Source organism: Spinacia oleracea, chromosome 1 (genome assembly GCF_020520425.1).
Source record: "Spinacia oleracea cultivar Varoflay chromosome 1, BTI_SOV_V1, whole genome shotgun sequence".
NCBI lineage: Eukaryota > Viridiplantae > Streptophyta > Magnoliopsida > Caryophyllales > Amaranthaceae > Spinacia > Spinacia oleracea.
Genome location: NC_079487.1, coordinates 133,096,814 through 133,111,177, shown reverse-complemented (window position 1 = coordinate 133,111,177; position 14,364 = coordinate 133,096,814). Strand labels below are relative to the sequence as shown.

The window sequence follows — 14,364 nt, the reverse complement described above, 5'->3', positions numbered from 1 at the left end:
ATATATTTTTGTGAAATTTGTTTGTTGTTAATCCTACGTATTTCATTCCAATCTTCATTACTCGCTTGGTTCAATCGGTAATGTTTCTAAAATTACTATGAGCAAGACCTTCAATCGTAAAAAAGTCAGCCATCCCTAAAGGCATACCCCTAAGCATATTAATCAGCCTACAAGATATATAAGGTGTTGTTGCTAGCTAGCTTGTTTGCTTTTAACATCAACAACATCTCAAATTGAGAAGAGTTACAATTATATATAAACATCTCAAATAACCATATACTCTGTAGGTAAGAACATTTTGAAAATTTTATGCACTCTCTCAATTTCATAATAATGGTCTTCAATTCTTCATATTATTGCATTTTATGCGGTTATCAATACCATACTTTAAACATTAATATCTATAATTATAAATATGAATCTTAAACAGTACTCCATAATTAAACAATATATGTATACCTTGCTACGATGATGAAATAATGAATGAGCGAAGGACATACAATAACCTAATACAACCTCAAAATCTGCCAAAAGAATCACTAATAAGAGACCTTTTTGTAATATAATTAATAGACATCTTTTATAAAATAAGAGGTAATAAAAAAACTAATTATCTTAAAAAATTGATTTTCTTTATTGGAATATAGGGTTTTCGAAAAAAGGTATCTTTAAGTATTCTTCGAATATGCTCATTTTATAAATAACCATTTACGTAGTATATTAGATGAAGAGGGTTTCTAAACCTCAAGTGACTTGTGTCCACATGGACACAAGTGATCCAAATACAATCATCTTGAGTACCAACACATAATATATCAGTACCAAAATGCAAAATTACTTAGAAATACCACCAATATAAGTCATATGTGTTATTATTGGTATTCACATAATTTGTATTAGTACTAACTTATTCTGTATTGGTACTCCAAATTCTGTATTGGTACTCACTTGTGTCCAATATGGACACAAGTCACTTGTGACAAAGACTTCCTCATTAGATGAATGGTTTCTTTGGCAACCGTAAAAATATTTTCTTATCCTACTTGTCCATATTAGAGAACTTTTTTTTACATCATTTCCATCATATTACTAGACACGTACACAGTTGTTGTACTATAAAAGGCCATCCTACCCAAACCATTTCCATGCACCAACTCAAAAACCAACAACCCTAAATATAAACCAAACAATAATAATGGCTCACCACCTTCTTCTTCCAGCTGCAACCCTCCTCTTAACCCTCCTCTTTCTCTCTCCTCCCACGGCCACGGCCAAGGACTCGGTAGTCCTAGACGTGGACGGGAACCCAGTAGAAGCAGGCTCACAATACTACGTCCTCACTTCTGGATGGGGTGGAGCAGGCCGTGGTGGCCTAACCGCTGCATCACTCGGTGGCCCGTGCCCTTTATACGTAGGTCAATATAGGCTATGGGTTCAAAAGGGCAGCCCAGTAACATTCTACCCTTCCAACCCTTCACAAAAACACATCACACAAAGTTCAGACGTCAACATTGCTTTCGCCCCAAACCCAATCTGCAGAAACCAAGGGGTTTGGCAGCTGGGTTACAATGGCATTTCATTCTACATAACCACAAATGGAGTTATTGGAAAGCAAGAAGATGTCGACACATTCGCCAATTGGTTCAAGATCGAACAAGCAGGAGGGTTACCAGGAGCATACAAGATAGTGTATTGTTTCGCCGTACCAAGTACTGGTCCTGAACCTGTTGTTCCTGATAGTCGTCGTCGTACTGGTCCTGAACCTGATACTGAGTATTGTGAACAGTTGGATGCTACTGTACCCGTGCCGCCGATGGGTTTGTCGTTGTTAACTCCGGTACCCATTGATAATCCTCTACCCTTCTTTGGCTTTGTATTCAAGAAGGTTAACACTACTGCCAATCATAGCTACTAGAGATCCCTTATGTCCTGATGCCCTAAAATTTCCTCTGTTGTAGGGCTACCACCAACAGGTGGTAAGCCCTATTTTCTTTTCGTTTTATGTGTTTTTATTTTATGTTTAAGTACAATAAATCTCCATTATTATGGAGAGTTTCTTTTATCCAATTATTGAGTTTTATCTACTCATATACGGAGTAATTAATAATGGTTCTATCTCTCTCTCCTTTTGTATTATGGGGTAGTTTTCTTTGTTTAGAGCAGTAGTATGTATTATTGTTCGTTTGGTAGCTGGTCATAAAGGGTGTCAATGAAGATGCTTTAATTTGTATGTAAATTTACGTTCGTTTCCATGTACGTTAATGCTAGTTGACCCCATATTATCACATTGTAGTCATAAATTACCTATAATTGAAAGTAAATCATTATTGGTAGGCCCCTTGGACTGAATTTTGGATGAAAAATGGTAGAGCCGCCAACAATTAAAAAATGAAGATAATGGATAGTTTTTCAAATACGAAAATGATAAAGGTCGCAACTTACAAGGGGAAATGATAAATCTAAGGAAGAATTCACTTCTTCCAAGGAAATCAACTTTGAAAAAATGTTGATTTCCTTTGACGAAATAAAAATTTCCTTGGATTTATCAACTCCCCTTATAAGCTTTAAACTGTGTCACAACGATGATATGACATACTTATGTGTCATGATTAATTTAAATTGGAAACTAATTAAAATATTTAACTTATATACCTTATTATACATGCATGTTATATAAAAGGTAGAAAAATATTCATATTTAAATTTACAAATTGAATAATGTAATTTTTTATTTTTTTAAAAAATTTATGATTTGTATAGGAAATATTAATTTGTTTCCTCTTTGTATCGACTAACTTATTTACATATTTTCTTTGTAAAAAATATTGCGTTGATAGTAAAAATATTTTGATGACGCATACCCTATATGGTGCCCATATATACCATTTAGAATCCGACACGTAAGATTACGAGAACTAAATATTTTCACAACTTGACACCTTTATCATCACCCTTCCAAATAAACTTAATAAAAAAAATAATTATTTTCAAAATCACTATTTATAAATGATAATAGTTCCCCGCAAAATATTCGAGTGACATTAGTTGTTACAGCGCGTCTCCTGTGAGACCAGTCACACCATCAACTTGATGGTGTGACGAGCGCGAAACCAATAGCGTACCTCCTCTAAAACTATATAAAAAAAAGTAACAGATCTAAACTATAGAAGTAACATAACTAAACTAAAAAAGTACCTCCTCTAAAATTATATATAAAAAAAAGTAACATGTCTAAACTATAGAAGTAACATACCTAAACTAAAAAAAGTACTTCCTCTAAAATTATATAAAAAAAAGTAACATGTCTAAAATATAGAAGTAACATATCTAAGTTAAGAAGGTATCTCCCCTAAAACTACTCCGTATAAAAAAAGTAACATGTATAAACTATAGAAGTAACATACCTAAACTAAAAAAAATACCTCCTCTAAAATTATAAAAAAAAATAACATGTCTAAATTATAGAAGTAAGTGTGAACTGATCTCACCATTAGTTGATGGTGAGGATAGTCTCATATAAGAATTTGGGTAGTTGTTAATAACTTAATACCAAAAGAGAGCATGGAATTAAGCTGGGAGCCCCTGATAATATATACTTCGTATATTTTTTTTGACATAAAGCCCATGATAATATTAAAGGTGCATGTGCAATTGTGCATGTAATTTCCTACACAGTTCGGCCCAAAGAAACAATTGAGATGTATGTGCAGCCCAAAGCCCGTGATATTGTTCCCTCCGTGCCTTTTTACTTTCCATGTACAACGTATTTTGTTTTAACCTTTTAGGTTTCTTATTTTATTAGAGAACCAAAATGTTTATTACTTCGTATTTATTTAAAACATAAAAAAAAAAAAAAGGAATCAAAAACCAAAATGTTTATTATTTATTTAAAATATAAAAAAAATAAAGGAATCAAATTTTCTTTAGGAATCAAACCTAAAGAATAAAAAGAATTTTCTTTAGGAATTTTCTTAAGAGAATGGGAATAATTCCCTTTGATTTAAAATATTGTTTGGGTTATCATCCCATTGAATTAGCAACTCCAATTCCGTGCACAGATAAATTTCGTGGTTGTCATTGTTGCATGACAAAACAACAACATTTCTTGAATTGGATTTTACCGTCACCTTCACTCTCCCTTTCCCTTCCACTAATTCTTTCTCCTCCATCAGCAGACCTATCATCAATTCATCACCACCAATTGCGATCAAATTAGAGCCTTTTGCCGTGAATTGACGAATGTGATACCTCATTCGCCGGATTTTGAATGTTGACGAAATCATCAACACTGTCGGATAGATTCGCCGGAGAATCAGAGTCAATTCTTTCCGGTGGATGGCGGAGAGAGGGTCGATGGACGGAGGTGGTGGAGGAAGCCGGAGCAGGTGGCGAAGAATGAGTGGCGATGGACGGTTTTGCAGGTGGCAAGAATGGTTGTGGGTTGAAGATCTAGTGTTAAGAGGAGGGAGATAGGGGCTGGAGAAGTGAAAGGGGTAAAGGGAATGGAAAAGTCTGGGGGGTGGGGAATGAGTGTAGAGGGTTTTAGGGTAAACTCAAAAATGAAAAAGGTAAAGGGAATGATTAAATAGGTCTAACAAACAACAACAAAGAGAATGATATCATTTGATTCCCTTTCCCTTTGATTATTACCCCAATCAAACGCCCCCTAAACACGTATTACAAGAAGTCAAGAAGTAGTTATCCATTGCAAATCTCACCTATAGTCCCATACCACTCATTTTATCTATCGATCAATTCAAGAACAGTACAAATCCACTCAGTATATACCGAGTAATATAGATCTGCAAAGAGCAACAATGGGACATCACATTCTCTTTCCATCAGCCGCAGCAATCATCCTCCTCATTCTCTCTCTTTCCACCGTCACGGCCGCGGACTCGGTAGTCCTAGACGTGGATGGGAACCCAGTTGAAGCAGGCTCACAATACTACGTCCTCACCTCGGTCAGTGGGTCAGCGGGCCGTGGCGGGTTAATGTCTGGGCCCGATCTATACGACGGCATTTGTCCTTTCTACGTAGGTCAATACAAGAGCTGGATTGAACAAGGCAGCCCTGTAAATTTCTACCCTGCAGACACTTCACAGAGAAACATCACTCAAGGTTCAGACGTCAACATTGCTTTTCGGCCCAAATCCCGATTGCGGAAACCAAGGGGTGTGGCAGTTGGGTACTACAACTGGCTTAATATTCTACGTAACTACCAATGGAGTTATCGGAAAACCGGGTGACGCCGCCACCTTCAACAACTGGTTCAAGATTGAGCAAGTGTCGTCGTCTAGACCGGGATCATACAAATTTGTGTATTGTTCCGTCTTACCGCCTGTTCCTGCTAGTGCTAGCAACCGTCGGAGCGGCGGTGAGGAGTGTCGACAGTTAGATGCTGTTGCACCCGGGCCGCCGGGTTTGGACTTAAAGTGGTTAACTCTTGTACCCATTCATAATCCTCTCTCCTTCTCTGGCTTTGTATTCAAGAAGGTTACTAGTACGTATTACTAGTTACCACTACTAGTAGTGGTACAATTAGTACCTATTGAATTAAATTATTAATGTATTGTTAAGGATAATTTAAGAAAGTTTAATAAATATAAGTATTATATCCTGCTATTTTGGCCCAAAATAGGTTTTGGGCATGAAAATTCGGCCCAAGATTTGGCCCATCCTGACATAATGACATAATTTTTAAGCCATGACCAGTCCACAACTCGACCCGACTCGTATTCTGATCAGGTCAATATCAAATTACGGGCTATATTACTACTAGACCTGGTTATCGGGCGGGTCGAATCAGGGTCGGTGCGGGTCAAAAAAGGGTCGGGTATTGAAAGGGTCATTTTTAGCGGGTCGATAATAGGCGGGTCAAAAGCGGGTCGGGGTCAATAGTGGGTCATTAGTGGGCGGGTCAATAAACGAGCAATGAAAAATGAAAAACAAAAGAGTCATGCGCAAGTACAAGTGAATACGAAGCTATACACGTAATTTTTTGTATCATTACTATTTTAATTTTCAAAATAATTGTAGTATAAATTTGACCCTATAATGACCCTGTCCAATAAATGCCCTGTCCAATAAGAGTCATGCCCAATAAAAGCCCTATTAACTTGACCCTAACCCTATATCCATTGGACTACCCTGTCAAATAACCAGGTCTAATTACTACATATCCTTGTCATTTAAATAAAAAAGAAAAGAAAAATATGAGCTACACCTAACAATATACTCTATTAACCAAGCAAGTTTTGTGGAAATTGAAAACACTAACTTTGTGACTGACTATCGTTTGTGCTCTAATTTCTCTGTTATGACTTATGAGAGATTTTATTGTGAAAAATGAACAAGTGTAATAGAAAGTTAAGAGGGAATGACCATAGCGGAAAAAAAAAAAAAAAAAAAGGAGTTCAATATTCGCTAGAAGGAGGAATCGAACCTCCGACTTTGTAAGAGGGAAAGATCATACCGGAAAAAAAATGTTTCAACAGTCGCTAGAAGGAGGGGTCGAACCTCCGACCTTGTGGTTAACAGCCACACGCTCTAACCAACTGAGCTATTCCAGCAACGATGTCCAATGACTGCATAGACGGTATCACATTTTACGAAAAATGTGATTTCTATAAATCTAAATCACTTCTTCATCAAAAATTTCAAAACAAACTGTTCCATAGATAGTAATCTGTAGTTGTTAACTTTATCGGTTGTTATTTACAAAGTATTATTACTCCACGTACTTCATATGATGATTATATTCTCCTGAAAAAGTAATTTACTTTTCATGTTATTTTATCGATGTTAGTCGTATATGAATTTCTTTTTCCTTGTTAATAAGAGCTTTTAGTGTTACAAGTTGGAAAGAGGTCAAACTATCATTTAACTTGGGGCAAGTGCGACTACATGCACTAAATCAGTTGAAGCGTTGAACTAAAAAAACAACATCAATGTATTAAACAAGTATTTTCACATTTTGAATAGAAATTAGTACTCCGTAAGACAGTAAGGATTATTGGGGCAAGTGTGACTACATGCACTAAATCAGTTGAACTAAAAAAAACAACAACAATGTATTGAACAAGTATTTTCACATTTTGAATTGAAATTAGTACATATATTGTTTGCCTGACTTTCTTTTACCCTTAAAACCGGACTTTATTCTCGTAATATGTTCTTTAATTTGAACTGAATGAATTTGAAGTGAAATTATTTTATTGGACCTAAAATAAAATAAGTTGTAATGTTAAATTGAATCAAACAAAGCTTACTTAGGTTATTGGAATTAAACTGAAGGCAAAAACTTAAAAAAAAAAAGAAAAAACAGAATATTGGTCTACCTAAGACTCTAAGAGGGCTGATTCAATGATTGTAAATTTGTAATTAAATGAACTTATTATTTAATCAAATATTCGATTTTCTCCTTATCTATTTCCTCTTGTTCATGTTTTTAGCAAACGCAAACTGCTGAATCCCAAGATGTCAAAATAAATGCAAATACAATTAATGCTCACAAACTCCCAAATTTGTTTCCTTGTACATAGTTTTCAGTATCCCATCGCTTTTTAAACGGGATATATTATCCACACTACTCCAAAGTGACACCCCGTTTTACAGCATAACTCATCAGTAACATTTATACTCCGTATTATTTTTATAATAAAATTCAATTCCCTTACTTTACATTTATGAATAATTTTTTTTGTTTTTTCAATGACGACATGTAATGTGTTATAACTTAAAGATAAACAATTTATTGTTTAAATGTGAGGTTACGGATTCAAGTCTTATACATGCTCCATTTCTAAAATTTAACTACTTTGTATATGAAGTTTACATGGAATAGATCAATACTCATAAACAAAGTGCCACGTGGGGCATAACTTCTTTATAAACATATTTTAAATATAACTAGTGTATGGTCCAGACGATGCTCCGTTTGCTACATTGAATAGCAAAATTATAGATTCTTCTTAAGCTTAATATTTGTCCAAAATACGTGTATTCCACAAAGTGAAAAAGATTCATTAAATTTGTCAACTGCACAAACACACTACATCATTTGTTATACCAAGCAATCTTTCAATTAGGTTTGTACATTCATTTTTCTAGTGTAACTAAGCGTAATAAATAAACCCAAATTAGATATATTTTTTGGTGTTAGCACTCGGTTCACCCTTAGGCCTAATCCGGATTCGGGGTGAGTTCTGGGTGGATAGGTTCCAGTCCCCTCCCAATTGTTGTTGCAGGAGATCGAACACGGGTCCTCCCTACCAAGTTCAGCCCTAATCACCACTGAACCAACACACAATTGGTACCCCAAATTAGATATATGCAAGACATTTCTATAATTGATGCTTATGAGACTTATGACATCATGTTTCTTCATGGTTGTCCTAATGCTTTCATTATTATTTTTATTTCAAAATAATCATAGAAAATAAAGTTACATAAAAATTTAGTTGTTTTAGACTTCATTTTAACATGCATTCATTTATAAATTAATGTGAAGAGATAAACCAAAATTGGTGGTTGGTTAAAATGGTAATGAGAGTTATCTTCTATGCACGAGGTTTGGTGTTCGAACCTCATTGTATTGATTTTGGTGGTCTATGACATAACGTAACGTAACGTAACGTAACGTAACGTAACACTTGGTGAGTGGATGACGTGGCGTAAAGAAAATGGTACTACGTGGCACATAGACATTATTCAAACGCTTTTTAATATATTGGTATTGATGTAATATAGTTTGGATTTTATTTGTTCATTAATCTCAATATAAAAACTTTTGAAAACTACAACTAGCTCCTCCGTTGCTAAATAATTGTCGCTTTAAACAACTAAACCTTTAACTAACTTCCTTCATTCCTAAATAATTGTCGCTTTTATAATACAACGTAATTTACCAATAATATATTGGCCTGCCATTATGGCTCATTCACACCAAAAAAATTGTATTAATTTTCACTTTGATAACTTCAATTGTAGTACATAAAATACTCTACCGTCCTCGCAAGTTTTGCACTTTTCCGATCAATCACACCATGAAATTATTTGGAAATTACAAAGATATACACTCCCTCTGTCTCCTTTTGTTCTTCACGTTTTCCTTGTTGGGTGTCCTAAAATGTTATTTACATTTCCTTTTATATAACCACATAAATATTTTAATATTCTATCAAAATAATGATTATTTTAACCAATTAAATTTATTGGGTCATTTAATCTCTCACACCTTTCCATTGGAACATTAAATTTTTCTCATTTTTCCAATATCATAATTTTGATAAAAGTGAAATCATTATAAATAAACGTAATTTGCCTTTGTTAAAAAAAATAGAGGAATCTAATTCACATTAATTAGTCGTTAAAACGCGTGTACAATACCAAACGCAAAGAAAAAAAAAAAAAAGATGGAGGGAGTAATTTTTTTTGTTTTCTTTTGTTTTAAGGACCGTACTTAGTAACTTTGTAAAGGATAATTATCAATACATTTTTTTATGAAAGTAGTTTTTTTTTGTTTTAGCAGCCTTAAAATTCTGGATCCTTCCCTAGATTTTAGCTGATTATTGTCACAGCTATAATTATAGGGTACAAAATGTTTGATAAAGTCAAAATTCAAGTAGAAGTTTGATTGTGGAGTATAAACACACTTTATAGATCAGTCAATCCTCCACCTATTTTTTCCAAGTTCACTGCTTCAAAGTCCTCCCAACCAGCTCATCCTGCAAGAAAAATCCACACTCAGCCAAAATTCTCCGGATGAAAGATTCACTTCAAATGAGAATATTCATTCCTTGACGGCTATAACACGAATCAAGATTCTCTCCAGTCACTCAACCTGTTTAATCAATCCCTAGGGGAATTTGTTCGTATCTTATCAAACATTTTACGGAGTAATAAATTAAATTGGCGAAAGTATCAAAAATTATGATGGCATCAACTGAAACTATGAAAGAGTTTGAAACAAAAAACTTTACTCTTCCAGTTGATGCAGAGCACAAGGCTACAACCATTCACTTATTATCAGTAGCAAAGCCTCATATGCGCGCATTTCATCTATCTTGGCTTCAATTCTTTGCCTGCTTTCTTTCAACCTTTGCTGCTCCACCTCTTCTTCCTATCATCCGCGACAATCTTAATCTTACTGCTACTGATATTGGTAATGCAGGAATTGCATCAGTTTCCGGTGCTGTGTTTGCTCGGTTAGCCATGGGAACCGCCTGTGATTTAGTTGGGCCTCGAGTTGCTTCTGCAGCACTCACCCTCCTCACTGCACCAGCAGTTTACCTATCTGCTATAGCAGAGTCACCCACCGCCTTTTTGCTAGTCCGGTTTTTCACAGGCTTTTCTTTAGCCACTTTTGTATCAACCCAATTCTGGATGAGTTCCATGTTTTCTTCACCAGTAGTTGGCCGGGCTAACGGTATTGCAGCCGGGTGGGGCAACCTTGGAGGTGGAGCAACCCAGATGATCATGCCTCTTGTGTACACTATCATTCTTAGGATGGGATCTGCAAATTTTACAGCATGGAGAATAGCATTCTTCATTCCTGCTGTTTTACAGACTGTGTTGGCATTTGCAGTGTTGATATTCGGACAAGACATGCCTGACGGTAATTTCCAGCAGTTGCATAAGTCAGGTACAAAGCATAAAGATAAGTTTTCAAAGGTTGTATATCATGGACTCACCAATTACAGGGGATGGATTACTGCTCTGTGTTACGGGTACTGTTTCGGGGTGGAGTTAACAGTGGATAATATCATTGCTGAGTACTTTTTTGATCGATTCAATCTCAATCTTCATACAGCAGGGCTTATAGCAGCTTGTTTTGGTCTGGCTAATTTTTTTGCCAGGCCAGGAGGTGGATTGGTGTCAGATCTTCTAGCAAAGAAGTTCGGAATGAGGGGAAGACTCTGGGGCTGGTGGATTATCCAGACTGTAGGTGGATTATTATGCATTCTTCTTGGATTGATGAACTCTTTAAGTGGATCAATTGCAGTGATGCTTGTCTTCTCTGTGTTTGTTCAAGCAGCCTGTGGCCTTGCATTTGGGGTTGTTCCTTTTGTCTCCAGAAGGTAGTTTTTTCCAACTTATGTCTTGCAGTTTATCATTGTTTCCTGCAAACCATTTATCTTAGTGGTTGTTTGGTTGGCATGTGCATGTAAATACACAGCTAACATAGGAGGTTAAAGTTCGGCCACAGTAGAAACATATGCAGTTGTTTGGTTAACAATAACTTGCCACAAAATGGAACCGATGTAGGAAGTAGTTATCCTAGTTAATTTACCTAGTCCCCCTACGCAAATGATAGAAAGTAGAACATCCTGCATTAAACGAAACACATTTTGGCTCTTCCTAAGATACAAGATCGAGGGAAAGCATGCAGAATAAGATCGAGTAGAACGAAAAATCAGTCATAATCATTTTTTTATCAAGCATGAAGCTCTACAAAGAGGTAATTTAGAAAGGATTTTTGAATAATTCTCACCAAAACATCACATGGATAAATCAATCATAAGCCACAGTATCCAAGAACACATATGAGAGAATAACATAAAGATATATGCAATCTTGAACATGATGGGTAATAAACTACTAAGCCAAGACATTTGAAGCTTTATAAGTTCAGGATAGGGGGGAAAGATATTCGAGATCGTTCTCAAGAAAAAAAGTAGGTAAAATGAGTTTATAATGCATACCAGTAGGCTTACAGGAAAATATGTTTTTGAACCTAAACACTGTCTGTTTTATCAATGTCAGAGCATTGGGTGTGATTTCTGGTATGACAGGAGCCGGTGGAAATGTGGGTGCGGTCTTAACTCAATTGATATTCTTCAAAGGATCTCAATACACAACAGAAAGGGGAATAACTTATATGGGCGCTATGATTGTAGCATGTACTCTTCCCATATCTGCCATATACTTCCCACAGTGGGGAGGTATGTTTTGTGGTCCTAAATCAGAATTTTCAGAAGATGACTATTATAAAGAGGAATGGGATTCAAAGGAGAAGCAGGAAGGACATCATCAGGCAAGTTTGAGGTTTGCGGAAAGTAGCAAGAGTGAAAGAAGCAAAAAAGATCAATGTGCAGTCTCTGCACCCCCAGCAAGCAAGCCTGTGTAATGTCTAATATACTGCCCTTAGCTTCTTTATTTGTTACACTATCTGATGATGTGTTGAAAGTCTACGGTACTTATACTCTTCGTATTATGTAAAATACCATGTCAAATAGTTTGACACTCACATAAGGGTCTGAAATCCTTATGCAATACAGATCAATTTCGCCTCCAGGCAAGAACAGTCATTTAGCCTCTTATCCTCTTAATTAGTTACACTATTTGGTAATATAATGAAAGCCTATCTTAGTATCTTCCTATGCTACTTATACTTTTCGCCTATTGTTAAATACCCATGCCGAGCAGTACAAATTCGCACAAGGATCTGAAATCCTTATGCAACACGTCAATTTTCGTCTCCACAACTCAATAATCTTGAACCATACTCGGTATTTTGGTAGGGGAGAGAGGTGTGGGATGTATTCTTACAAATGGGTTCGAGTTAGGAGTTTTAACAAGCAAATGTGCATATATGTACTTGTAAAGCCACATGTAAAGAAGTATTTAGAGTAAATTGCAACATTTTTTGAGATTAGCTTCCACAATACCCAAGAGTAATGACATTACATTATTAGAGGTAATCAGAATTCAGCCAAAACCTAATGTATGTCATCTTCTCATCTATACACATGGTGACTTTGCAAATTTGCAATGATACAGTTATAATTCCAATCTTTAATCACAACTCACCAGGCAACTAAAGTTCAGAACTCAAAATTCAGTTAAACCCTTTGACTGGGTTGATCCTTGTGAGTTGTGAGGTTCCGGTGCGGTAGGCTCCTTCCCTACCCAAAAAAATCCCCATTTTAAATCCACACAATCTAATTGAAATCCAAATAAAAATCTTCCAAATTTCCGGACCCTTTAATTTCAACTCAAAATCTTCCAAATTCAGAATTTAAAACCGCTAATACTACAGTATTGTATTTCATATCAATAAAAGATCCATAAATTCATTCAATTTCTATGAATTTCAACTTGTCAAATTCTTTGCAATGTGTTCTTGAGTTTTAGGTTCCACAGATTACAACACTTGGTCGATTTTGAAGAGAAAAATAAACTGTACATAAAATCAATCATTGCAATGTGTTCTTTAGTTTTAGGTTCCACAGATTACAACACTTGGTCGATTTTGAAGAGGAAAATAAACCACACATAAAGCAAACATGAAACAAGAAAAACACATTAATCAAATTCAATTGATGTTCAAAATTAAAGGAAAAACCAAGAATTTAATACCTGACATGACAAGATGACTGGTTACCGGCTCAGAGTCAGACGTGGGCACGTCGTGGCTGCAGCTGGGACTCTCTGTGTGCACTACTGCACTGTGCAGGTGATTGATGAGAACATGCACGATTGAAAATGGGAAATTACTGAAACACAATTTTGCCGGGTTTTTTTGGGCAAGATAAAGTGACAAACTGTCCTAACTAGGCCTAAACCCATATCAAGTTCACTAAATCCGGATTAATTAGCAGACTAGACACTTTAAATTTCATTTCCAAGAGTACCCTTACCCCAAAGTGAGGTGGCTTAGCCCAAGGGATGAAAGATCCCCACACCCATCCCGGCTCCCCTCTACTCTTAAGTGTCTAACCCGTAAATAATGGAATGAAGAAATCGTGATGGTTGAGGCAATATATCTTTCCTCCTAAAAAAAAAAGGAATAGTTATGTTTTATTCTGCTGATTTAGGATCAACTAAACCAAATTACATTAGAAAAGTTCCGACCAAGTTAGAAAAATAAGTTTAATACTATGCATATCTTTTTATAACTTGGAAAATTACGGGTATCTAATGTATTTGTTAAATACCTCATCTTTCACAAAGTTGTTATTTCAAATCAAAACTAGACCTTTCTTTAACTGAGGAGCAACATAAGTAACTCATTGTTACAAGAAGTTGGCCAAATGGATGTTATTGGAGAAGCCAAAGCGAGCAAGATTGGGCCTAAAATCCGCAGTTTGATTTGCTTTATAATAACAATGGTTAATGAAGACGGAAGTATAAGAATGAATTTTCCATTGCCTATTACATTGATGACGCACAAATTATTACCTTCCATGATGAGGTGGCAAATCCCAAAACACAAAGCTCCTTTAATTTTTCTACTAATGCACCCATTTAGAGAACCTAATGATTGATATTTGAAATCATTCTCCATAATGCTTAAATTTGGATTAAAAATTTAAAATTAGTTCATATTGTTAGAATCGTACTTTAAATTCTTTCAATACG

At 35.6% G+C, this 14,364-nt stretch overlaps 2 protein-coding genes, 1 long non-coding RNA gene and 1 other non-coding gene across 5 annotated transcripts; 2 read left to right on the top strand and 2 right to left on the bottom strand.

The window, feature by feature from the left end:
- The first annotated feature begins 1,136 nt into the window (after positions 1-1,136).
- On the top strand, positions 1,137-2,236 carry LOC110785642 (21 kDa seed protein-like). Its single transcript, XM_021990129.2, has one exon. The coding sequence runs from the start codon at positions 1,196-1,198 to the stop codon at positions 1,913-1,915; it is 720 nt and encodes a 239-aa protein (XP_021845821.1). The 5' UTR covers positions 1,137-1,195; the 3' UTR covers positions 1,916-2,236.
- Positions 2,237-6,498: 4,262 nt separating this feature from the next.
- On the bottom strand, positions 6,499-6,572 carry TRNAN-GUU (transfer RNA asparagine (anticodon GUU)). The gene has a single exon. It is a non-coding gene; the product is annotated as a tRNA-Asn (tRNA).
- Positions 6,573-9,588: 3,016 nt separating this feature from the next.
- On the bottom strand, positions 9,589-13,729 carry LOC130461522 (uncharacterized). The gene is made up of 4 exons (XR_008921758.1): positions 13,363-13,729; positions 10,695-11,123; positions 9,984-10,612; positions 9,589-9,728 (listed from the first exon to the last, which is right to left on the bottom strand). It is a non-coding gene; the product is annotated as an uncharacterized lncRNA (long non-coding RNA).
- Positions 9,722-12,341, top strand: LOC110785626 (high affinity nitrate transporter 2.5). Of its 2 annotated transcripts, none has more exons than XM_021990114.2 (2): positions 9,722-11,081; positions 11,767-12,341. In XM_021990114.2, exons 1-2 carry the CDS (start codon positions 9,934-9,936, stop codon positions 12,128-12,130), a joined length of 1,512 nt encoding a protein of 503 aa, XP_021845806.1. In that variant the 5' UTR covers positions 9,722-9,933; the 3' UTR covers positions 12,131-12,341. The 2 variants fall into 2 exon arrangements, with proteins under 2 accessions (XP_021845806.1, XP_056685633.1); XM_056829655.1 differs by having other exon boundaries at positions 11,796-12,115.
- Positions 13,730-14,364: the final 635 nt, after the last annotated feature.

What these genes read in the sequence shown, in the direction of transcription:
- LOC110785642 (XM_021990129.2), top strand. Translation starts at nt 1,196, where the DNA reads ATGGCTCACCACCTTCTTCTTCCAGCTGCAACCCTCCTCTTAACCCTC.
- LOC110785626 (XM_021990114.2), top strand. Translation starts at nt 9,934, where the DNA reads ATGATGGCATCAACTGAAACTATGAAAGAGTTTGAAACAAAAAACTTT. An exon ending in GTTCCTTTTGTCTCCAGAAG is followed by an intron (nt 11,082 to 11,766) that starts GTAGTTTTTTCC and finishes TATCAATGTCAG; the next exon opens with AGCATTGGGTGTGATTTCTG.